Genomic DNA, 27555 nt, shown 5'->3' with positions numbered 1-27555 from the left:
GGCCGGGGCTCTCCGCCTCGGCCCAGCTGCTCGGATTAAAGCGTTTTAAGGGGGCATTAGCGCCAGGAAGAGGCGCTGGGTGGGAACACGGGCCGGGCGTGGAGGGAGCGGGCTGCCCGCCCGCCTGAGGGGGCTTGGGGCTGTGAGGGAAGCAGACGTGGTGCTCCGGAAAGCGCCGCGCCGGGAGGCGCCGGGGCCAGCCCACCTCGGGCAGGAAGCTCTGCCTCCAGCCCCGCCGCGCCTCGGCGGCGCGCTCGCGGCTCTCCGCCCATTTCTGCCCAGGAGGAGTCAGGGCGGACTATGAGGGACAATGAGCTGGGGCTGACAGAGGAGCTTCTCTACAGTGAAGCGGTGCCATCTTGCAGTACGGACGAAAAGCTGTGGCGGGCGCCATTTTGCACTTGGCCGAGAGATGAGAAGCGCCTTATTTCATTTCCCCTCCTGGGCGCCGCCATTTTAGGTTACGGCATAGCCTCCGCCTTCCCAAGCGCAATCTCATTGGGCGCCGCCATTTTGGCTTACGAACAAGACAGCGACCCGCAGGGGTCCTCACCCCCTCCCTTCCTCCCTTTAGGTGCCTTCATAAAATGCCCGTCGAGAATCCCCTCTTTTTTCGCCCCGCTCCCAAGATGGCGTCGATGCGGGAGAGCGACACCGGCCTGTGGCTGCACAACAAACTGGGCTCCACGGACGAGCTGTGGGCGCCGCCGAGCATCGCCTCGCTGCTCACGGCCTCGGTCATCGACAACATCCGACTCTGTTTCCACGGCCTTTCCTCGGCCGTCAAGCTCAAACTGCTCCTGGGGATGCTGCACCTGCCCCGCCGGGCGGTGGATGAGGTGAGAGCCGGGTGGGAGTCGCAGCGAAGCGCGGAGCGTGTGTTTGTGTGTGTGTGTGTATGTGTGTGAGGGGGAGAGGTCGGAGATGGCGTGAGGGGAGAAAGGGGGGCAGTGCCAGCACCACCTCCCCCGCCCGCCCTTTTTCTTCCACACGGGGGCTGCGGGGAGGGGGGACCGACCCCGGGCTGCCCGCGGGGCGAAGCCGAGCGGCCGCAGCCCCTCAGGGCAGGGGCGTGTGGTAGGGCTGGTCCCCACAGCCTTCCCCGCCTCTCCCTCGCAGCCTTCCTTGGACGGGCAGCAGTAAGTGAAGAAGGTCTCCCGACTCGGTCCTCGGTGCGAGGAAAAGCGCCGAGATTCCCCGCGATAAGGGAGTGAGTGGAGTGGGAGCTTTGCTGCTGCTCCTCCTCTTCCTGCTCTTCGGGGATTCCCTGCTTGGCACTAGGCTTTTGGAAGCCGTTTGGACACGAAACCCATTGTGTGGCCTACAGGGACTCACTTTAGGGCTGTCTTTTGGGTGTCTTTTACGGAAGAGGGCTTTTCTGAGGCAGTGCTTGTGCCACGGCTAGGGAGAGGCAGGATCGTTCAGGAGCGGTCCGTGTGTGCGCTCAGCTTCCTCCACTCCTGCCTTAGTACTGGCGGCTGTGGAGGTGTCACAAGTCGAGCATCTCGGCTTTAGGGAGGACAGCAGCAAGTGCTGAAACTTTGGCAGTGGAAGATCTGGGGTCTGCACTGAGCAGTGCTTTTCCCCACCCTCCTGCAGTCAGGTCTTGATTGGGGAAGATTGCCATGGTTTTTGTTTGCCTCTCTTTACCTTTCTGGGAGCAGCTGGTGCTTTCCTCTGTTGTCCTGCCCCAGCTAATAAACTGGCTGGCTCGAGTCTGAGCTGGCTCTGCAGGCCTTTTCACTTGGCCCTGGACCGTGCCTCATCTGCACCCAGCTTATTCTTGCCAATAGGCAGCTACAGATGTTTGGGGCAATAGCTGGAGAATGTCTGGAAATAGTAGGTTTCTTCAGCCAGACTGAAGGAATTCCTCTCCTGCTTCCATCATGTAAAGTAGTATTTCCTGGTAACAATCATGGAAGTGGTGTGGAGTTAGTTTTCACCTTCCTGTGTAGAGTATCCTCAGCTGTGCTTTCACCAGTCTTTCTTGGCTAAGACAACTGCTGCTTAAGCTAAATATACGTATATACCAGGCAGGGTGTGGTATGTAACTGGGATTGTTGTATGCTCAGCTTTTGTGCAGTTCTAGGCTGAAAATGGGCAAGCATCACCTTTAAGAAATAATTTAGTGTAAGTCTTGCCATATGCCATTTAATGTTTGTCTTGCCATATATATCTGTATGATTCTTCACTGTGTTACACTGGTGTCACTTTAAAAAAAAATAAATTCTAGTTCAGCGTCTTTATGCTGATTTTTAAAACATGATATTCATGTTTAGTGCCTGTCCAGTGAACAAGCTGTCATCCTTGTGTGTGATAAATGGGGTTGTGTTCTGGACAAACAAAATAATCCAGGCCAGAAAGGGGGATGGGAGCTCGTGTGAACTTGTGAGTTTGCAAAATTCTTGTGACCTTAGTGTGAAAATCCAAGTAGCCTGGCAGAAATTAGTATTGCAGTGTTTAGAAAAATCAGTGGTGTTTTTAGATTGAAAAGAGCCTCAAAGAGCTTTAGGACCTTCATAAATGGCACTCATGGCAACTCTTGGAGGGAGCAGCATTCAAACAAACTGAAATAATTTGTTGAAATGCTTCAAGTGTGTTCACTGGGTGAATGTTTTAAACCAAACCCGAGGAAGAGCTGCCAGCAGCTTTCCTGGATCTGTGCTTGTGTTAGCCGTGGAAGATAAAGTGTAGAGAAAAATGTAGAGAAAAGCCAGTCAGCGTGCCTTTTACTGTGTAAAAGTGGTCAGTTGTGTTCCAAATGTAAAGCTCTTGTTCCTGCTCTAACAAAATAGTGTGGGATTTTTCAGTTTGGCAGAGTTCATGAATTCAATCATAAGCTTAATCTTTTATTGTAAACTGATGATTGAGATCTCTTGATTGAGATCTACCCTTAGCATCTTTAGTTGTTTCAGGAACATGTGATTTTTTCCTTAAACTGGGAGAAGGGCCTTAAAAAAAGCTGAAAAATAGAAAAACCCCTGAGGCAAAACCCCTTAACATTGCTGGTAGGCCTACTATTATTATTACTACAGGCTTCTTTTTATAGATGGCAAAAATAGCTGATGTAACCAAACTGCTGACAGAAAGGGTTGTTGTCATATCAGATGCTCATCATTTGTGGTTAGTTTGCTAAGATAGTTTTGTTTGTGCAGATTTGTCACCTAACTTAGTATCAAAAATTTCACTGTTTTAATTGGCATGGAATACCTTGCACACAATATCCAGAAAATAGATAAATATGTCTGTGTCCAGAGTGGCTGTGCTGTGCACATCTCTGCAGCAGCCTTTGCACACAATATCCAGAAAAGAGAGAAATGTGTCCAGAGTGGCTGTGCTGTGCACATCTCTGCAGCAGCCTTTGCACACAATATCCAGAAAAGAGAGAAATGTGTCCAGAGTGGCTGTGCTGTGCACATCTCTGCAGCAGCCCTTGCACACAATATCCAGAAAAGAGATAAATATGTCTGTGTCCAGAGTGGCTGTGCTGTGCACATCTCTGCAGCAGCCTTTGCTTGTGTGCTGGGGAGTGCTGGAAGCGGTTCCTGCCAGGACAGGGTAGCTGCAGCTGCCTGAAAGTGAATTTCTCACTTGGAGATCACCCCCATGTCTGAAAGTGATTAAAGTGAACTGTGAGGGTGCTGAATGGTTCTCTTTGGAAAGTCCTGTGTCTTTCCTGTGCCATGTGCCAGTCTGTATCGATCTGTGCGAGAAGCACCGAGCTGGCATTTGGAAGCTTAATTGTATTGGAAAATGCATTGCATCAGCTTTGTACAGCTTTGGGAATCTCAATAGCAGCTACAGGATGTGTTACATGTTAAAATATGTTCCCCTCTCAAGATAACAGATTCAAGGGAGTTATTTTCTCTTCAAAATAATTTTTTTTCTGTTTCTGTATAATAGCATTTTCATGAAAGCTTAGAATAACACAGAAACCATTTGGGAGCAGACATTTGAGTAAAAAGCAATGTGGGATTCAAGGAAACTGGTGGTATTTGGTTTAGAAGGGATTTAATTGCTCCTGGTCCTTTCTAAATCTCTGTGAAAGCTTCAGTCTAGACAAGTGAATCTTCAGTGAGCCCTCTTGAAAGCTCAGTCCTTCACTTAAGTGATTTTATCCTCATATGTAATATCTTTCAATTTTCATAATGTTTTCATTCAACACTCCAGATACTGTATAGATATAAGTGACTTAGTCCTCATAATACTCTTGTGGGACAGGTAATAAAACTAATTTTTTATCATGCTGTGAACCTCATTACTGCATGTTTGTTCCTGCTGACTAATAAGAATAATTGGCTTTCATTTTCATTTTAAATTGTGTCTTGTAGGCAGTTATCAAAAATTCCTTTCCCACTGTAATTCTCTGGGAAGAACTTGAAAACTCTTGAATCTTACGGCTTTTCATCTGTTAATTTTTTTCTAGATAATTGCACTTATTCGAAATGATGCCAGAAGCTCAGCGTAGTGCTGACCAGAGTTTCAGTTGTGAATTTGGCAGAACTGTTATATTTGTTTATTTTGAATATTATATTCTTGTTAACATGATTCACAATGGCAAGTGCAAGCTTTCTTTTTATGCCAGTATTTATTTTATTTGTTCAGGGTTAGACTGTGATGTTACACCAAGTCTGGAACAAGGACTGTGCTTCTGTGCTCTCTGAATTGTCTTGAGAGGAGGCTCCCTGTCCCAGCAGGAACCTGCCTGTTTATTACAGTAGAAATCAAAACTGTTCCTGGTACTAGCTTATGTGCACCAGGAGCCACCTCTGCAGGGAAGTGGGGATTGTGGAGGGTGGGTGCAAAGGAGTGAGAGGGGACATGACACTTGCATTTCCCTTTGTATTGAGAGCACACAGGCTGCTGTGCACCTTTCTGGCCTGCACTTAGAGTTCATAATTATTCTGTGATGTAAATTGGGATATTTTAATCCAATAGTTCTCTTGGCCACTTCAGCTTTTTTTCGTGATTAAAATGCAAACCACATCCAATAGTGGTATTGACCCATCCTGGGTCTGTATTGTGTAAATATTAATACTGTGTTTTCAATCCAATGCTTTTAGTTTAATGAAAATATTCTATAATGATAATGCAGCTACCTATTAAATACCATCTTTTCTATAGCCTCAGAAAGATGAAAGCTTCATTTGGTTTATTAGCCAACTGTTGATACAGTTGTCTGAAAGTGTTGTTGTACACATTAATTTAGGCAGAATACAAAGCAAATAAATGTGAAATATTTGCAAGTAGTCATCTTGGAGCTGTCACGTTGTGTGTTACAAGTAACACTTGCTCTTAAATACCTTCCCACAGTCCTGTTTGTCCTTCCTGCACAGCCATTATTAATCTGCCTGTGTTCCCAGACACTTCCCAACCTGCCTGATCCCTGCTTGCTAGATGTTTCTAGCTGTGGCCTGTGCTTTTTCTTGTGTGCTGGGAAGCTGATAAAAATACTTAAGATCCTTAAGTTTTAGACGAGAAAGACACTGGAACATGTTACATCAGATCTTGACATTCATGCTTAACAAGATGCTGATGGGAGTCTTAATGACCCAAGTGTTGCAATCATGGACAATTAAGAATGTGCCCTATAAAGTAATAGGAAAATTGCATGTAGAATTCCCTGATGAGTTGCATTTCATGCATTCTCAAACTACAAATGAAATGTTTCTTTTCAGCTGCCAGTTGAACAGTGAAGCAGGGACATGTATTTAAATTGCCATTTGAAGGCAAACCTGAGTCAAAACTCAAATCCAGGCTTGTTAAATGCAAAGCCATATTCAGGCAAGGTCTCTGGTTAGCTCACAGTACTTGTTAGTGTGCTTTGCTTCCCTGTGTGTGATAGTGACTTATTTCACCATGTTCTTTCTGTCATGAGGCTTTGTGATAATGTTATTTGCCCCATGCTAGGCAAAAAAAATGTTTCTGGGCTCCTTTCTTGAAGGAACCAAAAGCTTGTTAAGCAGTGGGTTTTGGCATAAATAGGCTGCCTGAACTTCAACCCTGAGAGCAGAGGGGATGCAACATGCCCAGACCAGAGTTCTACAGGAACATTCATAGTGTGGGCATGTAGCTCTGTGAATTTTGGTACAAATAGGAGTTTTGTGAAGCAGATATGAAGGGTAAATTGTGAGGATGCAAGAGACATTTTTCCTCTGACTTTGCTTTTATGGAAAATAAAGGAAATTATATTCTGTACACTTACCTGCATTAGTGGTGTCCACAAAAAAGCTTATGAAAGCTATGAATTCATCAGCTTCTGGGATGTTATAGGTGTTTTTTGTAAATCAGTACCTTGATTCCTTTAGGACAGATAAAAGAACAAAAGACTTTGCTCTGATAGTGTTCACAGTCATTCTCATCCACTGTAGAAGTGACTTTTGTTAAGGAGTTTAGGGTTAGAATAGAGAGCTGGACAAGTGTGTTGAGGTTCTGGTGGGGTTATGCTTACTGAGGAGTAAATGAGCAATGGAGAAGCAGCAAAGACTGGAACCTCAGAAATGGATTCTTTCCACTGGAGAAGCGTTGGTTAAATTTGACAGCACATGAAACAGTGTGTGCTCCTGGTTATGGGCTCAGTTTAATCCAAAGCAAATCAATGGCACTGCTAAGATGGGAACTGGCCCATGTACTGCATTCTTCCTGCTCCTCTCTTTGTGGTTCTGGTGTTGGTGTGGCTGCAGTCAGTCACTCTGAGGAGCTGGTCAGCTTTAAGCTACAGAGGTGCTCATTTTGGGTCAGATGGAGTGATTGTTTCACAAGCACACAATGTGTGAGCCCTAAAACATGCAGGGGGTAAAGGACAAACTGGCTCTGGAGTGGACTTATAAACCCTTCCAAAGTGAGAGGGCAATAACATTGTGCAGATGAAAGGACTTGAGAAATGTCAATGTTTTTTTGCCTCTGAGCTTTAAAAGTGGATAGGAGAGGAATGGGGAGCAGAAATTTAACTTTATTTCTTTTATTTAGAGTTGTATGCATAGAGTAAGTTGATTTTATTAAGCCTTTTCATATAAGAGTGCTTTAAATAAAGGGAAAGAAACAACATGAAGGTGAAGATGAGTCTCTTGCTTGTCTTCCTGTGTTCAGATACATGATGACTGTAACTAAGCTTTATGTGCCACAGTGGGTGGTGAAAAATCAAAATTTATCTATTTCCTTATACTTGCTTGTACATTCTTCAGTGTTAATACAGTGCAGATAGAGTATGGTAAACTACTTTATGTGATTTTACTGTTGTGTTTTGTGGCTTGTTAGACACACAAATTATCTCAAACATCTTAGTTCACTGAAGCTTGTGCTGTCATGCTTACATGAAAATTTACTTAGAAAAAAAGAAAGTTCAATGTTTGGGGGTTTATACTTACTTGTGAACAAAGTAAACCCCTGACTGCAGTCACCTTGATTTTCATGTCATAGTGCCAACAGATATGTTGGTCAGTAATTAAAAAAATTCTGTTACAATGAAACTTAAAATTTACTTCATTTATTTACTTGCATTTTTCAAAATAGAAAAATAACTTTTTTCTGACTATGAAACTTTGGCTAGATGGAAAATCTTGTTGGTCATGGCATGTTAAGAGGGCTGTATTTACTTCCCATAATACATAATTTTTGTCAAACACTACAGTATTGATTAGGTTATTTTGGCTTCAGCTTAGGTAATATTTTGAAGACAATTATGATGCAGATACAATCTGTCTGTGTAATTATGCTGTAGGCTGGCAAGGGGCACATCTTCATTTAGATGTTCTAAATAACTTGTATTGTATTTGCATATTCCCATCACTGAATGGAAGGTGTGGGTCACAGGGAGTATGAATGTAAAACAGAAGGAGACAGTAATGTAAAAATTTGGCTGCTGGTTTAAAAATGCCCAGTGCTAAACAAAGCTTTGAGCTGCCAAAAGCTCAAAACAAACTTGGGTTAGATTGGCTGAAAGCAGTTTAAAAAAATTACCTTGGTTCATTCTTTGCTTTGTTCTCGAGTTAATGTATAACTGTGTGGAAACAGTCTCCCTCTTCCCTCCCCCAGTAGTAAAACATTGTGCATGTTTGTATCTTTTTTAAATAAATCCAACTATAATCTGTTTAAAACTGTTTCCAATTGGTTGATTTTCTTTTTCTTTTTTTGTTAGATGAAAGGGGCACTGACTGAAATTATCCAGCTCGCTACCTTGGATTCAGACCCCTGGGTCTTAATGGTAGCTGATATTTTAAAATCCTTTCCAGATACTGGCTCCCTTAACCTTGATCTTGAAGAACAGAATCCCAATGTTCAAGATATTTTAGGAGAGCTTAGAGAGAAAGGTAAGTCTTTTCTGTTGGTGAAAATTGCAGGAATGTGATGCCTTTTTTTAGGAATAACCTGTCATTTCACAGGCAGCCTTGCTGTCTTAAAGTAGAGATAGAAGAACAAGCACTGTCTTGTCTCTGGACTACCACAGTTCATGACCTGGAATGTTACTGGCCTGGGAGCTGTGGTATTTGAGGAATGGTAGCTTCTTAAGTTATCTTTTCACATATCATCAGAATTTAATGTCAGTTATTGCCCAGAGTGTGAAGGGCAGCACAAAAGTTGTGTGGATTCATTAGTACCACAGGCTGTGCTGCAGCTTAGTCAGTAAAGATATTTTCTGTGTTGCTCTGACTCACATTTGTGGTACCCAAGACAGCAGCAAGTCTCTGTCTTGTGTGGAAGCTCCACACTGTCCTGGGCAGGGGCTGCCTCTGTGGAAGTGTCTGGACAGCAGGGGATCGGTGCTGGAGGGAGGCTGATCTCAGGAAGAGCTGTGCTGCTGATGGCCAAGCAGCTGCAGACTGCCCAGCAGCTGAAAATATGCACAGTTGCTGCTTCAAAGGGCAGCAAAACTACTGATGGATGCAAAACTACTCCTACTCCAGTGGGTTTATTTTAGCACATGGTCTAGAAAAAGCCCTTGGGCATCCACGGACAGACACAATCTCAGGGCTGGAGATTGCAGCAAAACAATAATTAAATGACTTGGAGGTGGAAACACTGTTTTCTTTCTATAAACAAATGATCGTTTGTCTATCCACACTTGTGATTTGGATTTTCATTCAGTAGTTTGGTTTTCATGTGTAATTTTTAAGGAATCTGAGAATTCAATATTTTTTATCTGTTTTTTGACAATAGCAGCATATTTAAGATACCTATAATTTGACTAAGTATAATTAAAATGGAAGCTTTTATTAAGTTAATGGGAAAAACAAGCATTCTAATAACTGGTTATATATTGTGTAATAATTGGAGTTAAATTACTCTTGGTGTTTATACAAGTAATCTAAAATTTAATACCACCTGTACAGTCTAGTTGTAAAATGTTTTGTCATTGGCTGTCAAAGAGGTGCTAATACCCCTGTGTACTGTGTTAACTCTTTATGCAGTAAGTGAATGTGAAACTTCAGCTATGTTGCCGTTGGAATGCCAATACTTAAACAAAAATGCCTTGACAACACTAGCTGGGCCACTTACTCCCCCAGTGAAACATTTCCAGCTGAAAAGGAAACCTAAAAGTGCCACCCTCAGAGCTGAACTCTTGCAGAAGTGTAAGTAGTATTAAGATTGTGTACAAATTAAATGGTGAAAGGCCAATTAATATTCAGTATATTCAGTCTTATTCTCCAGAATTGTGATACACATTAAAATGTTCTATTACAAGAGCTTTTCTGGATGATGATGATGGACTGATGTGTGGAAGAGCAGGTGCAAGTCATTCCAGCCAGGATTGCATTAAAATGCTAATATTGATTTAAATGCTGTTCATATTCCAGGGCATACAATGAGCTGTAGCTTCATAAAGCACAGATAGATCCTCTCCTGGTATATGTAACAGTCTGACTGAGGATACCTTTGGTTAAAGCTCCTGAAGCAAAAGTAAAATGAGGACAGTTTTATTTTGCCATGTGCTTTTGGAGCAGAGAGCAAGGGCTGCTGGTTAATGCTTTCTTTCACTCAGTGTGGCTGTATAGGGTGTAAAAACCAAGAGAGTTTTCTCTTAACAAAGGCAGCATATGTGTACATGTATGTATTGGTAGCTGGTTGAACTAAGTGGTCTTAAAATAGTTTACTGCAGCTGCTGTTCTGTTGCAGCAGCTTGCTGCTTTCTTGCATGTCACTTGAGTTGGTCTAGTTAAATACAAAATTTTCATAATGTGTCATATAACTTTTAAAAATTATTTAAATTTCTACTGAGTAAATTGCCTTTTCTGGTAATTTCTTTTAGCTTAGGCCACCTTGTCCATTGCATAGTCATACTGATTTTGCATTTTCTCCAAATACTGTGTTTACTTCACATAAATGACCTGGGTTTTAATTAAAATGCAATTCTTTCTTTGTTGATATTCCTATATCTCTTTATCTATTAGTTAATAACATTTTATGTAAGAAGCATTGTGTTATGTATTTTCAGCACAGGTTCTGTAATAACTAAAGCCATTTTTCCTTTTAGCAACAGAAACCGCACAGCAGCTCAAGAAGACTGCAGGAGTGCCTTTCCATGCCAAAGGCAGGGGACTGGTCAAGAAGATAGATACAACAAGTATGGCTCACTTTCATCAGTTCTCAGAATGAAAACCTGATAAAGTAGCCTTGATGAAGAATAAAATTACCATCTGTTTTTTACAAAAGCTTAAATTTTTTTGAGGCAAAGGATTTCTCCCTTTCTGCCTCCCTCTCTCCTCATACTTAAATATTTCTGACATATCTTGTCAGAAAGAACAACAGTGAGTGGGGTTTTTCAAATGGCAAGTATATCTGCCATGCTTCTAAAGTGTATGCAGCTAGATCATGTCTATAGACTTTGATAGGAATTTAATTTGCATCACTCCAGGAATAACTCCTGACTAAGCCATGTTGCTCCAAAAGGGAGCAGAGTGGATCACAGTAGTATGCTGTGCTCTTTGAAATGCTGTGGAGTAGATTGAAACTATCTTGTATTTGTATAATTCTGTCTGGAGAAAGAAGAAAGGACAGTGTTCTCTGAAGCCAAGGCTGAGCAGTGAATTCTACATGGCAAACCTGTAGAATGATCCTTCAGCTTTGTATTAATGCATTTCTGCTGTTTGCTAAATTTCTTGAACTGCTTGAATTTTTCAAATAAGGTGTGAGAAGAGGGTTTTAAATTAGTTACATACTCTTAAATCACTGCACAGATATAACATTCCTGGCCACCAGTGATGCTGAGGTGGGAAACTTTGAGAGATTTCTTGGTGTTGTGGCTGGAAGTACTACAAAATACTATGAAATACTTTGTGTCAATGCTATTTAAGATGTGGCTTTGAAGGCTGAAGTTTGGCCTTGTGTTCATGCAGGAAATGCAAAAGGTCTAGTTGTAATTTGAGCTAAAATTTTTCCATTATAGAAAAGGACTCTTAGTTCTTGGCTGAATTATTAAAGCCAGTTCTTAGAACCTGGCCTTTAGAGCCAGTTGGCCTCTAGAAACAGGAGTTGGGGACCTGCTGAGGTTTGCTCTGCTGCAAGGTACTCACATGGGTCAGAGAGAGCATTGTCCTATGGTTGAAACATTTTCAGTACAACATTTAGAAGGATACAGTCTCTAAGCTCAAACTGAAGTTCTCTGTTTATCATCAGGGAATGATGAGATTGTCAGGAAGCTCAAAGACCTGATAGATCTGTATATGTATCCCTTATCTTTTAATAGTTAAAAGATTGCTGTGTTTAGTGCTAGCATTAAGTGTGAGGTAGAGGGGCAGCATCATAGAGTTGGGAGGAAACAGATGCTTACAGGTGTAGCTGATGCTACTGAGTGTGGAGACAGGAGGCCTTCAGTTTGCACTATAGACCCAGACTGGTCCTCCTCCTTGTGCAAACAGCAGCTCTAGATTTTCACACCCCTGTGTGAGGCAGTAACTTACCTTTGCAATATATCACAAGCCCTTAGCCCTGCAGAAGCTTGGCTAAGATTTTTGGTTAAATACAGTTTTATCAAGTAATTTGATTGGGGAAATCAAAGAGCAACTTTGGCATTCAAAAGATTTATGTCCTATACTGTCTTACATGTTCAGAGTTTATTTTTTACAAGTAAGGACAGCATCTGTGTGTATAGGAAAAGTAGGCTTTGTTAGCAGTGCACCTGTTTGATTACTTCATGTAGAATGGGGTTGCAAGCATTGGTCAGAGATTGGCCCTTATTCCCTTTTTGAAAAGTAAAACCTAATCTGACCTTTGAGGGACATGTAGTGCTATAGCCTATTCCACATTATAATATTAATGTTTATTATAGACATTTTAATTTAAAGGGCAGCTAATGTGTACATTAAGAAGGGGAGGAGCTGAAGAACTCATTAAAGCATTTTTCATAACCAGTTAAACTCTTATTTCAGTTGTTGCTTTCTTTGCTCTTCCCTAAGCACCACTCAAAGGAATACCAAAACAAGCTCCATTCAGGAGTACTTCAGCTCCCAGTGTTTTTAGTCCTTCTGGAAACAGAACTCCTATTCCTCCTTCAAGGACACCTTTGCGCAAAGAAAGAGGAGTGAAGGTAGGTGCACTCCTTGTTTGTGTGCTCAGGTCTCTTCTCTCACCTAAAGTGAATTTCTGCTGCTGCTCTGAATCAGTATATTCAAGGAAAAAAACCTGAGGATGATATTTAGAGATAAACTACATGCATTTAAGAATGATTATTAAGTTCTTTGTGGTCTTTCTTTTTAGCTTCTAGATATCTCTGAGCTGGATATGGTAGGTGCTGGCCGTGAAGCAAAGAGGAGAAGAAAGACATTAGGTTGGTACAGCATTCTACTTACAAAGGCTACACCTGCAAATAGGATCAAGATTTGTAGTACCATTTTGTTCTTAATTTGCTAAAGATTAGCCTGAGCTAAACTTCAAAAATTAGGGGATGTGATACCAACCAACACAAATAGGTTTTAAAGGAGGATTTGCACTTGTTTCAGTCCTCCTACTCATATTGCCTTGGCCTAGGTAATATAACTCAATCATGTGAAAGGATTGAGCTAATCAGTTTTGCTGTGGGCAGCCCATAGGTGTGTGAGTGGCTTCAGTAGTGGCATTTTTCTGAGTTGTTTTCATCTGCTCACTTCTACTGTCTCTATGGGCATGTGAATTAGGTGAAAGTAATGTTGAAAAAAATTTATAGCACTTTCCAAAATTTTGACTGAGAGCTTTTAGCAAGTGAATAATATCTGATACACTGCTTTTAAGGCAAGCAACAGGGTTGTGCCCTACTTAACCATATCAAGAATATACACTATGCAGCATATTTTTCCTAAAACAGTTTTTGGTGTTTGTTACAAAAAAAAAAAACACCTCAGAACAAAACCATAATTGCAACTAAAATGTTGCTTAGGCTTTCATGCTTTCTAGTATCAGATTACTCAGTTACTGTATCCTGTACATTCAGTTCATTATTGGTTCAGTATAAAACTGTATTTGGAGATTACTGTATCTATTTCAGCATATACCTCTTCAAGCATGTTTTAGCATACTTTGAGAAATTGATTTTTATATCTTTGTTTAAAAAGTATATTCAATATTTCTGAAAAAAATGTTTGGACTCACTTGTATTTTTATGCAATAGATACAGAAGTTGTGGAAAAGCAAGCCAAAGAAGAAACAGTAGTAGAAAATGCTACCCCAGATTATGCTGCTGGCCTTGTATCTACACAGGTAAAACCAAGCAAAATCTATCAAACAAAAACCAACTAGTCAGGAAAAAAAAAAAGAAAAATACTCTTGACATGTGCTATTCTAAATCACTTAAACACTGTTATGGTATTTTACTCACTTGTTGAAATGTGTCTCTTTATGTAAAAATTTCTACGTAATTTTTTTCAAAATTCCATTATATTTTCACCAAAGAGAAAGCAAACCTGTTGCTAGAAGGCTTTCAGTCAGGGAGAGGAAGAACCTGTCATGTGTAGGCCTTTTTCCTCCTATTTCAGATACAGCATATTAGAAACTACAGTGTAGCTTTGTGTCCTCAGTCAGGATGTAGGTTCTACAAGAATGCTATGTCCTGCCCTTGCTTTTGAGTGAGAAACTGTCTGCTGGGCATGTGTGACAAGCCAAGGCCAGCACACAGGCAGATTGTGGAAGACCAGAGTAAGGAGTGAAGGTCATTGCCTCTCTTTCTGCAGAGTGCTAAGAGAATCTTTGTGTTGGCAAGTTCCACATTTTACAGAATGTCCATGTTTTATATAGTATGGCTACCTTAAACAATTTGTCTATTAGACTTATTCCCCCCAAAACTCCTTTCCTCTCTCACCCCTTATGTTCAAAGGCTGGATCAGGCAGTGAAATCATCAACCATGCTGCTGTTTTTATGCTGTGTATGCAGTGTCATGTATAATTAAGTACAAAATGAGGCTTTTTCTGTAGCCTCATCATCCTAGATGGCATTAGTCATGTTGGTGTTGGCTGCCTGTTTCAGTGGGAATGGCGTTTTTGCCTGTGTTGTTACTGCTGCTTTCTGCTTGCCTGTGTCCCAGAGGCCTTTGTGTTCTCCTGGGTGATAGCCTAGGAGTCCTTATGGCCATGGATGATCATGGTTCTGCTTGCTAGTGGTGAAGAGCATGTTTCCTCTGGCAGATCAGTAGTCCTAGAGTGCAATTCTTCATAGAGTGTCATCTGCACAAATTTCTGATGCTTGAAGTAGAAAGTCAGTGTTGAACAGGTTGTTACGTAGGACTCCTAAAGGAGGAGTCTGCAGTTAAGTTCCCAAAAGCAATATCTTAGTAAAACAAATGTTGAAGTGGTATTTAAAATGCAGAAACAGCCCATGAATACTTGCAGTGTGGCTTTAATATTTTCTTTTCTGTTCTGTAGAAACTTGGCTCGTTGAACAATGAGCCTGCACTACCTTCTACAAGTTATTTACCTGCTACCCCCAGTGTGGTGCCGTCTTCCTCCTATATCCCAAGCTCTGAAACACAGCCAGGTAACAGACACTTCTTTCCTCTTGGGACCTGATGCCTACAACTCTGTACAGTTTTACTGTCTGCCTGCTCTTTTATTTACAAACCTACTGTCCCTCAACTTGAGTGAAACTCCACCTTAGCAATATAAAAGCCATTGCAAGACTCCAGCCTTTGAGTCTGGTGAAACCAGACATATCATTTAACCTAAGTAAAGAAAATAATTGTTGGCTCTAAATTTTTAGAGAGACTGCTAGCTAAGTCAAGTAAGTGAAACAATTTCCTGATTTTTTTTTCTTACACAGTAATAGAAAATCCAGCTTTTGCTATCCCCAAAGAGTAATCAATATAAGTCTGAAGTATATATTCCATGCACACACGTGCTAGCACATACAAAACAGTTGCTTTCAGAAGTCAGTTTTATTTCTAGAGCCAAGTGCATATTATCTTTCACACAGTTTGGGATTAAGCCATCCATTTTTCTTCTACCTTTGTATAACAAAGATATTAGCTGACCTTCTGCATATTTTGAAAAGTGCTGTTATTTTCAATTCTAGAAAATTGCCAATAGTAAAAAATAGTTTGTACAAGTCTTTTTTTCCTACAGTTTTATTTTAACCAGCTTGATTTTATTTTTCCTTCCCTGCTGTGTGTGAAGTCTTTAAAAGACTGTATCAGTTTATGCTAACAGATGTGCATGGCTGGGATTCATTACCAGCTCTGTCCATTAACAGAGAAGCAACATTTCAGTTTAATATATTATTTTTACTTGTGAGCTGTGGCATTTTGGGCACTATAGAAAACAACATAGATGCAAGACCCAGTCATTTCATTTGGGCTCAGAACAGTTCAGAATCTCTCTGAAGGTCTATGCACATCTTTCTCTGGCAGAAAATTGGCATTTCCAGAAGGAATGCAGCCAAAAACACAGCAGTGTGTCAGCAGCTGTAGTACTATTTTCCAGAGTGCTGGCATTGTGTTCAGCAGCAGGAAAAGTCTAGTTTAAAATTCTCTATTCTGTACTCTTTTCTTAGGGACTAGGAACATAAAACTGTTTGCTTGATATAAGATGCACACAGAAGATCCCCAGATTTGGCCTCATATAATCTGAGGTTGCATAATTAAGACATTACTTTGTGAAAGTCAGTTATTTTGACAAGATACAAAGCCAGTAATGAAACTTGTAAAAGAATAAGGAATAACTCATACTGCAAATGTTTATCCTCTCAATAGTTCCACATCTACTGAAAAATACCAGTATTGCTAAAACCATTGCTGTGTCTGTGCCAAGGTGGAGAACCATAGATGTTTCATTTCCTAAAATCTGCTGTAAGGGGCATCAATGTATCTCTGATCTGTATCTGCCTGTAGTCTTCTGTGAACACAGGGTAAACAGGTCAGCTTAAAGCTCATGAGGTTTGTGAAGGGTGCTCCAGCCTGTGTCCAAGAGCTGCAAAAGAACATAGATAGTGTCCACTGGGTAATTACCACTGGCTGGACAGATGGTAACTTGTGTGGTCAAGCTGCTGTGATTTCATGAGCTGCCTCCAACTGCAGCCAGATTTGGAATAGTGTAACTTCCTTATTGCAGGTGAATGGGTCAGCTTTGAGAAAGAACAGTTAAGCCTTGTGGGGCTTTAACTTCTAGGAGTTTAGTGTTTAAATAATGAGTTATTTGTAAAGACTGTGTTTAATTATGACATCTGTTAAAGTGTATTTGTATTTTTAGTATCTTAATGGCACTTCCTTTGCAAGCTGCTGCTACATTAGGTAAAAACTGATGAAATAATTTTTGACTTGCTCTATGTAATAGTACAGCAACAATCCTGGTAGGATCAGAGTACAGTTGTTAGAGCTATAAAAACTGAAAAGCAAGTATTGCAGTTTCAGTTTAATAAATTGGATATTGATTAAACATCAAATTTGATGCTAAATATAGCATATCCATATGGAACAGCTAGTTACTCTGTTGTCTAAATATTTCTAAAGATAATTGAGTGGAAAGAGCATTAGCTCTTAGCTTTTTCATATGGATATTAGATGGCATATTGAATCATGGTGCTAAAATGGAATCATCAGAGATTTTAGCTTTCTTTAAAGGCCACTGGTGATGCTAATCCCTATTTGTGGATAATAATGTTTTAACTATCCTGACTGGTTTTTGCAGCTGGCTCTGCACGAGAGGCCTTGCAGACCAACAGACAGACTGAAGAGCCTGCAGCTCCAAATGCTACTACAACTCTTCCTGCACAGTTCAAACAAAGAACACCCATGTACAACAGCAACTCTAATCCCCCTGCAGCTACACCTACCTCACCCCTAACACCCACCACACCTCCTGCCATCTCCCCTGCGGCACAGGCACCACAAGTGGCCCCCCAAACTCAGCAACAGCCACCACCGAAGAAAAGCCTCTCTCTCACAGTAAGTAAAAACAGATTATTTTTGACTGATGGTTTTGATGTGGATTGGATCTTGTTTAGATGTTGGCATTTCTTGGCCTTTGGATTATGGAGTGATTGAGGCTGCTTTTTTTATAACCAAAGATTACAAAAATACTTTGTGGTTTAGCATGCTGTCTTAATGTTATTCACAGCATTTTTAGTTGTGCAGTGTTAATGTTGCAGTATGCTGTTTGTTATGTAAAATAATGTATTGATCATTATAAAGAATTTTGGGAGAAAGGTATATTTCCAGCAGAAATTGCCCAGCCAATTGCACATAATAGAAATTGCTTGAAATTGTCCTGACATAGCTCTAGTAGGAGAAAATACAAAAATAGATTATTTTAAGGTAAAATATTTTATTTCTGATCCACCTCATCCCACCATTACACATTTTTCAAAGCCTGAGAGTGGGGATATATCCCAAAGCTTCTTATTCCTGGTGCATATATAGCTGGTTTGATATGTATTACGTGCATAAGACTTTGCTAAGCACATCTGTAAGCCTGGCTTGTAAGATCTGAACTTTAGCAAGCCAGGTGACTTCTTTTTTTCAGTACCTCTACTACATTTATTAAAGGAAAAGAAATCCTCTGAAATTATTGTAAGCCTGGGTTTGTTGGATTGTAGAGAAAGCATTGGATTATTTTCTTTTTTCCCTAATGTTATAAAGGACACAAAATGGATAACATTAATATTAAGCCTCTCACATGTTTCTGGAACTCTTTGAAGGTGGGTGCTTTTTTCAATGTCCAGAGTTCAATGGAAGTGCTGTGCATGTTAGGTATAAGGATTGCAGAGGGGAAACCTTGAGGTTAGGATGCCTTTTTTGTTAACTTTTTGTAGGTCCTACAAACAAACCTTTGTCTTGTTCTTTTATGCTCATCTGTGGGTATTAAAGTGGTCCCTGTTGGCAGAGTTTTTCTCAGCTGAATTGACATTTATTGTGTCTATTACAGAGGGAGCAAATGTATGCTGCACAGGAAATGTTCAAGACTGCAAACAAAGTTACAAGGCCAGAAAAGGCTCTTATACTTGGATTCATGGCAGGATCCAGAGGCATGTATTGATATTAATTTAGCTTGCTTCTGAATACAAATCTGAAATACTGCCCAGCATTTCTAAATGTGCATATGAGTGTGCTTTGCTTTAGCTTTGTCTGTATGTGTTGGACTCTTTGCTTTACACTGGACTCTACATACTTTGATGAATTATAGTTCTGACTACCTGGAAATGGGTCTTCAGGGTCCATTTCCACTAAGTCAACTGGTCTGTCAGAAAAGCTGCTGACCATGATATAACTGAACTCGCTGTAGAATCAGGGCTTGGGGTTGAAGAGAAGCAAGGCAGCTGGTAAGCTGTGAACAAAGTGGTTGGGTGCTACTGCTCTGCCTAGAGGACCAATGAATGTAAATTCTTTTGTGGCCAGCTGATGTACCAGTCGGGTAGTACAGAACCTCTTTGCTAATTCCTTGCTTTAGAAACTGGCAACTGTTATCTTAGAGACTTTAGATAACAACTGGTGCTGTGAATCACAGGGAGATAAGCTGTCTCATAGCTGGATCCTGTTATGTATTGGCCTTGATAGACCAAAGCTGTTTTACCTAGAAGATTATTGGATGTAAGATGAGAAGGGGCTTAAGAGTCCTTAAGTGAACTCCATCATCTGCACTAGCTCTGGTTTCTAATTTGGTATTTGTGGGCTCTTACCACCAGAGTCCTGCAGCCTAAGTGTGGCTCATGCATTTGGAGTAATGCATGACCAGAGCAGAGTTACTGTGGTGATCCCTGAGCTTTAAGTTTGGTCCATCTTGCATTAATGATGGTGTTTTCAATGCTACTTCAAATTGCACTTGGAGGCTGTACTTTAATATCTACACAGACAGCCTTTTCTAATGCAAGGCAAAATATTATTTTGGAAGTGTGTGTGATATAGATTCACATATATATATATATATAGTAAAGTAAATATTAACATGAATTCCTTTAGTAATAATGCCAGCACCTTCTGAAGGTTGGATAAATAACTGCCAACTGATATTCTTGAGCATTGTTCCAGTACCTTGAAGTGTAACATTTAAAACTTCTACTGGCACGGACCTGAGTCTGGGACAAATGGTTTCAGTGAAGCTTTTTGGGGTTCCTTAACAGCTAAAAATTCTTAAGGCATTTAACTACAAAATGTCTCCCAAGTAAAGTAACTCTGGTAGTTTTTTTACCAACTCCATTTAAATTATAATCTTCTCTTCTGACTCTTGAGGTAGAGAGAAATTACACTGGCAGGGTTTACTCCCTCTTTTATTTGTTCTTCCAATTATGTTAGCCTTGAGCTTTGTCTTTTGGGGTCTGCTTTTGTTATTTTTAAAATTTAGTCTCAGGAGTATGGAGGGAGGAAAACCTTTATCTGGTTTGCTCAGCTTTGGGTTTGAGAGTTGTTTGTGTTTTGTGGGGTTTTTTTTAAGCATAAGAACCCCCTATCTTGTCTGATATACTGCTGTATATCTTAATATACTGTTGAAATGTATAACGTGTTTCTCTCCTTGTTTCTGCAGAGAATCCTTGCCAAGAGCAAGGTGACATCATCCAAATTAAACTTAGTGAACATACAGAAGATTTACCAAAGGCAGATGGCACGGGCAGCACCACTATGTTGGTTGACACAGTCTTTGAAATGAACTATGCTACTGGTGAATGGACCAGATTCAAGAAGTACAAACCTATAACTAATGTTTCCTAAGAGATGCAGCAGCAGCAGACTGGACCAAATCAAGTTTAGAGTCAACCAGCTCATAGAGTATGTCAGCTGTACAAAATGGCATTCATGTGTACATTTCTTATTACCCTCCAGAGTAGAAGCTGTGCTCTTCAACCAAACTGAGCTCAGTGAACACAGACGTGTTTGATGGTGTCAAACTCACTTAATTTCTTTTTTTATTAATCTTGGGAGAGGGAAAGATGATCTTAGGGGAGGGGGGGACATTGTTGCTGTGTTTTTGTTCAGGATGCTGAAAAAGGAGATCACAGCTGAAAGGTTACAGATGGGAGCAGTTTACTGCTAAGTACCAGAAGAGAAGACTACTGCGCAGTCACTCACGGTTTACTGTTAACTGAGGGCACAGATCTTTATTATAAAAACATTTTCTTTGGCAACATGAGTTCTGTCGTAAGAATGGATGTATGAAGCACCACAGGTCGGTACTTGACAATTTTGTATTTCAGCTGCAGTATAACTATTGCAGATGGTAGATGTCAGTGTCTGAAGGTACCCACTGTATGTTTAGCTTATTTAGGCTTGGGTCATAGGATGAGATTGAGCAGCTTTGTTTTAGCAGTGGGAAGAAAATGACATGGATCTCCTTATGCATCTGAAGGAGATTGCTTTATTGTAGAAATCACATTTTTTTAAACCTTTAATCTCAACCTGACGTAACTGAAACCAACCTGAGACCTAACAGAACTTAACAGAAAGAAGGCACCCATTGGCTGGCTCAGCTGCCGTGCTGCTGTCCACGTGTCCTGTCATCCAATCAGCTTCCTGCTCTTATGCTGTCCATGCCTTCCTCCAGCCAATCACAATCTCACTCCCAGCTGTCACTCAACTGACTCTCTCCTCACTCCTGACTGCCTCTCACCCCTCCAGCCTGCAGCTGTGCCTTTCCCATGGGGCCTTCTGGAGAGCATAAGCCTTAACCACTTTAATAATTATTACCCCATATCCTACATCTCCCCCCCTCTTTTTTATTAAGCAATGAAAACCTTCTAGGAAAAACCTAAGCAATTCCTAAGACATTAGTAACAATGACAACAATTATAATTATTACAACTTTTCAAAAACTGTAACATAGGCTTCTCTGGTGTGAGTAGTAAGGCTTAACAGGAACATAATTCAATTTTGAATGAAATAACAAGGTGAAGCTTACAACTACCTATATGCTTTGCTATCACCCAGGATCTCCCAAGAGCCTTCTTTTCACAATGAGGACTTGGACGGCCTCTTCCGGATGAGGCTTCCATGTTTACCTCAAAGGAAAGTGGTCTAGCTTTTGCAAGCTAGTGAGTCCTTTTTTTGTACAGAAACACCCGGGTTTGATAGCAAACATCTGGGTTTGATAGCATACTTTTCCTTGCCCAGTCAAGGCCACAGCTTGGCCAGAGCTAAGACCTAGACTGGGAAGGCTTTCCTATCATATCCTTAAAAGAAATCTTGAATAATTACTCACAGAACAGCTGGCTTTGTCATAAATGACTTGTAAATAACTATAACTATGTACATATATATACAACTACTTTAAAAGTACCATTTACCTTTTTGTCACAAACAAACCAATTCAAAACTATCAAAGGAAACATCTCTTTGTCTCAGCCAAACGTGCAGCCTCCAGGCAGGTTTGCTCCTCTGAGGAGGCAAGGTAGAGGTACAAGGTCCTGGTGGCTTGCAGCAACAATGCTGGGGCTCGCTGTAAGGGTGGCATGGCAGTGCCTGTGCCAGGGGAGCCACGTGCCCCAGAACAGTGTGCTCTGCACCCCCTGGTTGCCTCTGCTGCTGGTGGCCCCGTGGCCCGACTGCCACTTCTGGGTGGATGTACAAGACAAGTGTTCTGGTGACAGCCATTGGGCTGGCTGTGCTGTTGTCACTGGGCCACGCTTCATGTGTGACATTGCCCTACTTGATGGGCTGGCAGTCCCTGATGTGCCTGTGGCTGGCCATAGGCCACCTGCAGCGAGCTGAGTGCTGTCAGTGTGGCCACCAGGTCCACCCCGGCCCCCACCCAGCCAGGACCCCCTGGATGTGTGTCCAAAACCTGGAAGTGCGTGGCTCAAGCCACTGCCAGAGAGTTAGTATTATGAGCAGTAATTCCCACATTTTGGCATGCTTTAACCATATCTGCTATATCACAAGTACATAGGTTATGAACAGTGAGCAGTGCTTTTCTCCAGTCTTTGTTTGCATTTGTAAATGCAAGCTGCTGCAACAGAATAAGGCCAGAGTTATTCTGTATTCTGGCCTCATCATCGTTGGCTTGCCAGGAGAGCGTGGCATGCAGTCTGTCCAGGAACTGCACAAACAACTCTGCTGGACCTTGTAAAATCTCAGCAAAAGACATATTAGAGTCGATACCCATCCCTGGGATTTGCTGCAGGGCCTGCAGGGCTAGGTGAGTGATATCACATACATCACACAGGTAGGCTGCCTGTGCTGCAGGGACTGCAAAGGGACCCTCTGTGGTCAGCGGTACAGTGGCTGCTGGTGCATTTCTGTCCTGCAGCGCTTCCCCCGGGCTGTACCCAGCTCAGTAATCAGTTAGCCAGACTGCTAACTGCATCACTGTTAGAATCATCTTCCTTGTGCTTTTCCAGTCATGGGTGTGAGGATGTGTGCAGTACCAATAGACTCAAGGTAGATAGGGCGCGACAGGAGAATATGCCACTTTCTTTGACTAGCGCCCTCAGTTCTTTATTTTACAGTCTAGCTCTTGGTACTGTGGGCATTGGTTCGGTGCATGTATTACTGGGCAGGCTGAAATGACCACCAAGTCGCCCTCCTTCATGGTGATTTCCCAGCATTGCTGCCAACGCTGGACTACTGCACCGCCATCTTGGCCAGGGAGTGAGTTGCCACCTGCTTGTGATGCGGGAGTTCTGCGCCAAAGGGGCCAGCACACAGGGTGTTTTATTGGGGTGAGACAGCTCTGTGGGGCTTGGTTTAGTCTTGGGATAAGGGAATTCAGCAGGGTTTGGGTCCATCTTAGGGTTGTATATGGGTTTGGGGGAATTAACTTCCAAAGCCATTGTAGTGGCTGACATTTGTGTGACTGCCTTTAATGGCTGCCATAGTTGCCCCCCATGTAGCAAGGTGCCTGCAAGCTTTGGCATCGCCATCTCTGGTGATCAAAAAGTCTCTGGCCTATTGCTTGCAGGTTTCTGATCAAAGGGACCCACTAAAGGTAAAATCTTTAACTTGATTAGACACCCAGTCCAGCAGGGTGCTTAGTTTCACATCAGCCATATTAATAGATTGCTGATGTAGGAGCTGCCTGACCTGGCCCAAGCTCCTGCTTTGTTCCAGGGATATTCCACCTCCCATACTTTCTCCCACTAGTCCCCTCACCCTCCCAGTGAGAGGTGCACATACTTTAAATTCCCAAGTTCCTTCCCAGACTCTTCCTGGATCCTGCCTGGCTGGTTCCTTGACCTAGTGGGAGCTGCTACCAGAGCCCACTGCACACCCTGAGCCCCCTTTATAGGTGTCTGTTCAGGTCAGCCAGCAGTGGGGAACAAAGTGACACAGGCCCCCTTATGCATCCAAAGGAGATTGTTTTATTGTAGAAATCGGCCCTTTTTTATACCTCTAATGTCTACCAAACAGAAACCTGACATAACTGCAACCAAACTGACACCTAACAGAACTTAACAGAAAGAAGGCACCCATTGGCTGGCTCAGCTGCTGTGCTGCTGTCCACATGTCCTATCATCCAATCAGCTTCCTGCTCTTACGCTGTTCACCGTTCCTCCAGCCAATCACAATCTCACTGCGTGTTCCTGCAGCCAATCACAATCTCACTCCCAGCTGTCGCTCAGTGACTCTCTCCTCACTCCTGACTGCCCCCTCCAGCCTGCAGCTGTGCCTTTCCCATGGGGCCTCTGGGGAGCATAAGCCTTAACCACTTTAATAATTATTACCCCATATCCTACATCTTGTTAACTCTCTATATTATCAATGTACACACCCAGCATGAGTTAATCTTTATTTGGCATTATTTGAGATAGACAAAAACTGAGTATCTTAACTTTCTGAAGAAAAAACCCAGCAAAATGGTAAAAGTAACTGTGGCTTGTGCTGCCTGGAAGTGATAGTTTCTTGCCATAGGAGTCTTGGGGTAGAAGTTGATCCATGGCTCTTGCATAACAAGCCCTTAGCATAACTCACCTGGAGGAAGGGAAACAACTACGTCTCAAAACCAACTGGAGCTTAATTTCAAAATGGCCCTAGAAATGGCTGAGACACATCTGAGTAGAAGTAGTTTTGTTGTCTTGAGGCACTATTAATGTTTGGTTGAGTAGTCAAAAGCTGCTTGATTGCCAAACCCTGACCCAAAAAGTTTTTAATGATTGTAGCTGTGGTTCTCACCAGTGTAGTTTTATCAGTATAATTGCTAATGTGACCGCAATTATACTGGCATATAAATGTGCCTTGTACTTGTCCCCTGCTAGTAGAAGCACATTTTTATCTTTATAACTGTGTTCATACCACTGGTGTAATCTGGCTTTAATGCTGCAAGCAAAGCTGGCATTTACTGAGAGGATTTATGTGCATTAGTCAGGATTCCTTCTTGGGACACAGCTTCACCATTTGAAGGAGTCTTGAATTCAGTGTCTGGTTTCTTCCACTACTTGTGTGTGGAGCAGTGCTTGGCTGGGAATGCTGCTTAGGAGGAAGAAATACAAAGATGAGTAGCAGAGTGGTGATGTGTTGAGGAGGTACCTTGGGCTGACTTAAAGATTCATGTTGAAGTGGAGCTTTAGGACTAAATGAGGCTTTTTTTTTGTTCCTTTTTTCTGAAAAAAAAAAAAAAAAAAAAGACCAAATCCCATAGTACACTTGTATACTAATAAAAACATTTAGATGTTTGATTAGAATTTTTTTTTTTATTGGGGAATTTTTATTGCATTTTAATCTTTGTTTCTCAATCAAACTACCCACCAGGACAGGGCAAGTATAAATAATATTTTTAAAAAATGCCCTGTATTCTACAGTGTTTTAAGATGTGACCAAAAGTGTAGATTTCTTAACTTTATTTAAGCAAATACACAGAATGTTCTAGCTCCTGTAACAGGCAGGGTGTTTGATGGTAGCTGCTGCTGTTACAGTGTTGTGCATGATTTAGTCTGAAAGTTACTCACTTATAACTGTCACATGGGGCTGTCCTCCCCAGAATTGCCCATTTCAGAAACAATGTAGATTGCAATTTTGATTCCAACTTCTCTTTTTAAACAGCTTGACAAGTGAGGGTGAGTAGTGAGTTTTAGTTTTTAGGAGTTTAGTAGAATGTATTATGGTTGTAATTTATTTGGTTTTAGAGTGTTACACAGTGAGGGCTAATGATAGGATATGAAAGTATTCATCTTTTAGAAGAAAGGTTTAAAGAAAAGTGACATTCCTTTTGTTGTCTGCATTCAGATTTTGAAGTTTTTTCCTTGTGATGACCAGTTTTCTGTACATGTGTATGATACTTCTGTCTTAACTGTTCCTGCTTGCTAGATGAGCTGCAAGTATCAGATACAGTTGTTAAGAATGAGCATTTAGAAAATTGGCTGGATTGAGGGACATGTACTGTCATTGTAAACTGTTGATGCAGGACCTGTGCAATTCAGTCGTGGTCAGGAGCTGCTGTGTGGTGGCTCTTTTGGCTTGCTTGAGATTAATGGTGGTCCCTCACTACACTTTCTGGGGCCACAGAAGCCTGCATTTCAGAGCTGTGCTTTGGGAGGAGACAGCTGTCCCTCTGCTCTTCAAGAAGCCCTTCTAGAATGCAGTGGAGTCTTTTGAGTGCAGTAGTATGTAGGAAGCTTAACCATGCTGCTGTTTGTAATTGCTGCATAATGCAGTTGGTCTCCAGGCCTGTTTGTCTAAAGTCAGTCATAGGCGATAAATGAAAATTTTAAGTAGAACTATAGTATATTTTTAATTCCATAAACTCATTATGATGAGACAATTTAACACTGCAAAATTAATTTTTTTAAGTCACTCTATGACCCTCAATACCAGAGGACTACTTCAACTTGATCTGTGAATCTATAAAGTGTTTAAATGCCTAAAGAAGGGGAAGTCTCTGCAACATTATTAAAGTGATACAGTGAGAAGTAAAACTACATGGAGTTCTTTGGTTCAGTGAATTAAATCATCAAATCTGTGTTCTGGAAGTAGGAATAATGCCAGACAAATCAGAAAGGGAAACTTCAATATTGAAATTCCAATAATTTTAGATTGTTACATCCAGAACAAAATCTGGCCTTGGAACTTGATGTTTTTTGTCTTGAATAGTCAGTCACTTGGATGGGAAGCTATTCAGTGAGACTCAGTGTGTGCTGTCAGGTTAAACAAAAGCATTTCTTTACTCTAGAATGACTTGCAGATTTACTGAGTTGACCAGAGAAGTAATTCAGAATTTTCTTAAAGCTTTGCTTTTCTCCTTTCCTCATGCCTTTATCCAAGCATTAAGTTTTAGGAAATAGCAACCCCAAACTTAAGAACTTTGGGCTTGAGCTGCACCTCATCAAGGGGGATGTCCCAGTCTCTCTTGCCCTTGCTTGTAGAGAAGCTCCTGTCTATGCAAGCCTAGACATGATATGAATTAGGTTCTTTGATCTGAGTATGAAATACTGCAGAAAGAAGCAGTGAAAGTGGATTTTGATTTCCCTGTCCTTTCCAGACTTTGTTTTCAGGGGAGAAAGAGCACATTCATCTTACCCAGGGTTCTTCAATAACTTGTCCTATGGTGAAGTACTAGGTTTCTGAAGGCTCCATTTTCTTTCATGTGTGCTGTGAGGACCAGAAAGAGTGAAATGAGTATAACAAAGAAAGGGAGCCCAAGAAGGATGCTGAGATCACAGATTCCATCTTTCTGTTCATTCTTTTGCTACTCTAATGCTTTGTAGTTATCTCCATACAAACCAGTCTAGGCTTAGTACAGTTAACACTCTAGTATTGGGCTGGTATTTTGTGGGTTAATTTGATTTTCAGTGCTGGCTTTGCCATTTAATCTTTCAGTTCAATGCCATAGGATCCTGGATACACTGGGGAGGAGCCTTTGGTAGTTGCTTGATATCTCCATGTGGAATTGATCACTTCTCTCACTAAGTTGTGTCAAAGTGCAGACCACTTGTCTAGATAAAAGAATCTTGAGACTTTGGCATCATGCAGTTTAAGAGTGAATCACATTTTCATAGTAAGGTCTGACTGGAAAAAAAAAAAAAAAGACTAAAAAATGTTAAGCCAGAGCCCTCTGGGAATCTGGTGCCTTTAACAAAAACTGTCATTTTGTAAAATGTCACATCTATAGCATAGCCCGTATGTTTTCTATTGGTTTTTGTTTGTTTTTTTTTGTACAGATGTAAATTCAAAATATGCTGTCTTTGGGTACGTATTTTCAGTGTAATACAGTATGTATAATAAAAAATTTAGCTTTTCTAAGGAA

General features: G+C 41.3%; 1 protein-coding gene across 1 annotated transcript; it reads left to right on the top strand.

Moving 5' to 3' along the window:
* The first annotated feature begins 258 nt into the window (after positions 1–258).
* Positions 259–27555, top strand: NELFA (negative elongation factor complex member A). Its single transcript, XM_071447497.1, has 11 exons — positions 259–839; positions 8138–8309; positions 9408–9569; positions 10472–10561; positions 12393–12523; positions 12694–12763; positions 13580–13668; positions 14827–14938; positions 17083–17339; positions 18319–18418; positions 19912–27555. Exons 1-11 carry the CDS (start codon positions 588–590, stop codon positions 20094–20096), a joined length of 1620 nt encoding a protein of 539 aa, XP_071303598.1. The 5' UTR covers positions 259–587; the 3' UTR covers positions 20097–27555.

This window comes from Agelaius tricolor, unplaced genomic scaffold, assembly GCF_023055355.1.
Source record: "Agelaius tricolor isolate 1412-34295 unplaced genomic scaffold, bAgeTri1.0.p SCAF_24, whole genome shotgun sequence".
NCBI lineage: Eukaryota > Metazoa > Chordata > Aves > Passeriformes > Icteridae > Agelaius > Agelaius tricolor.
The sequence above is the reverse complement of the archived record's forward strand: the minus strand, read 5'-3'. Positions and strand labels throughout refer to the sequence as shown.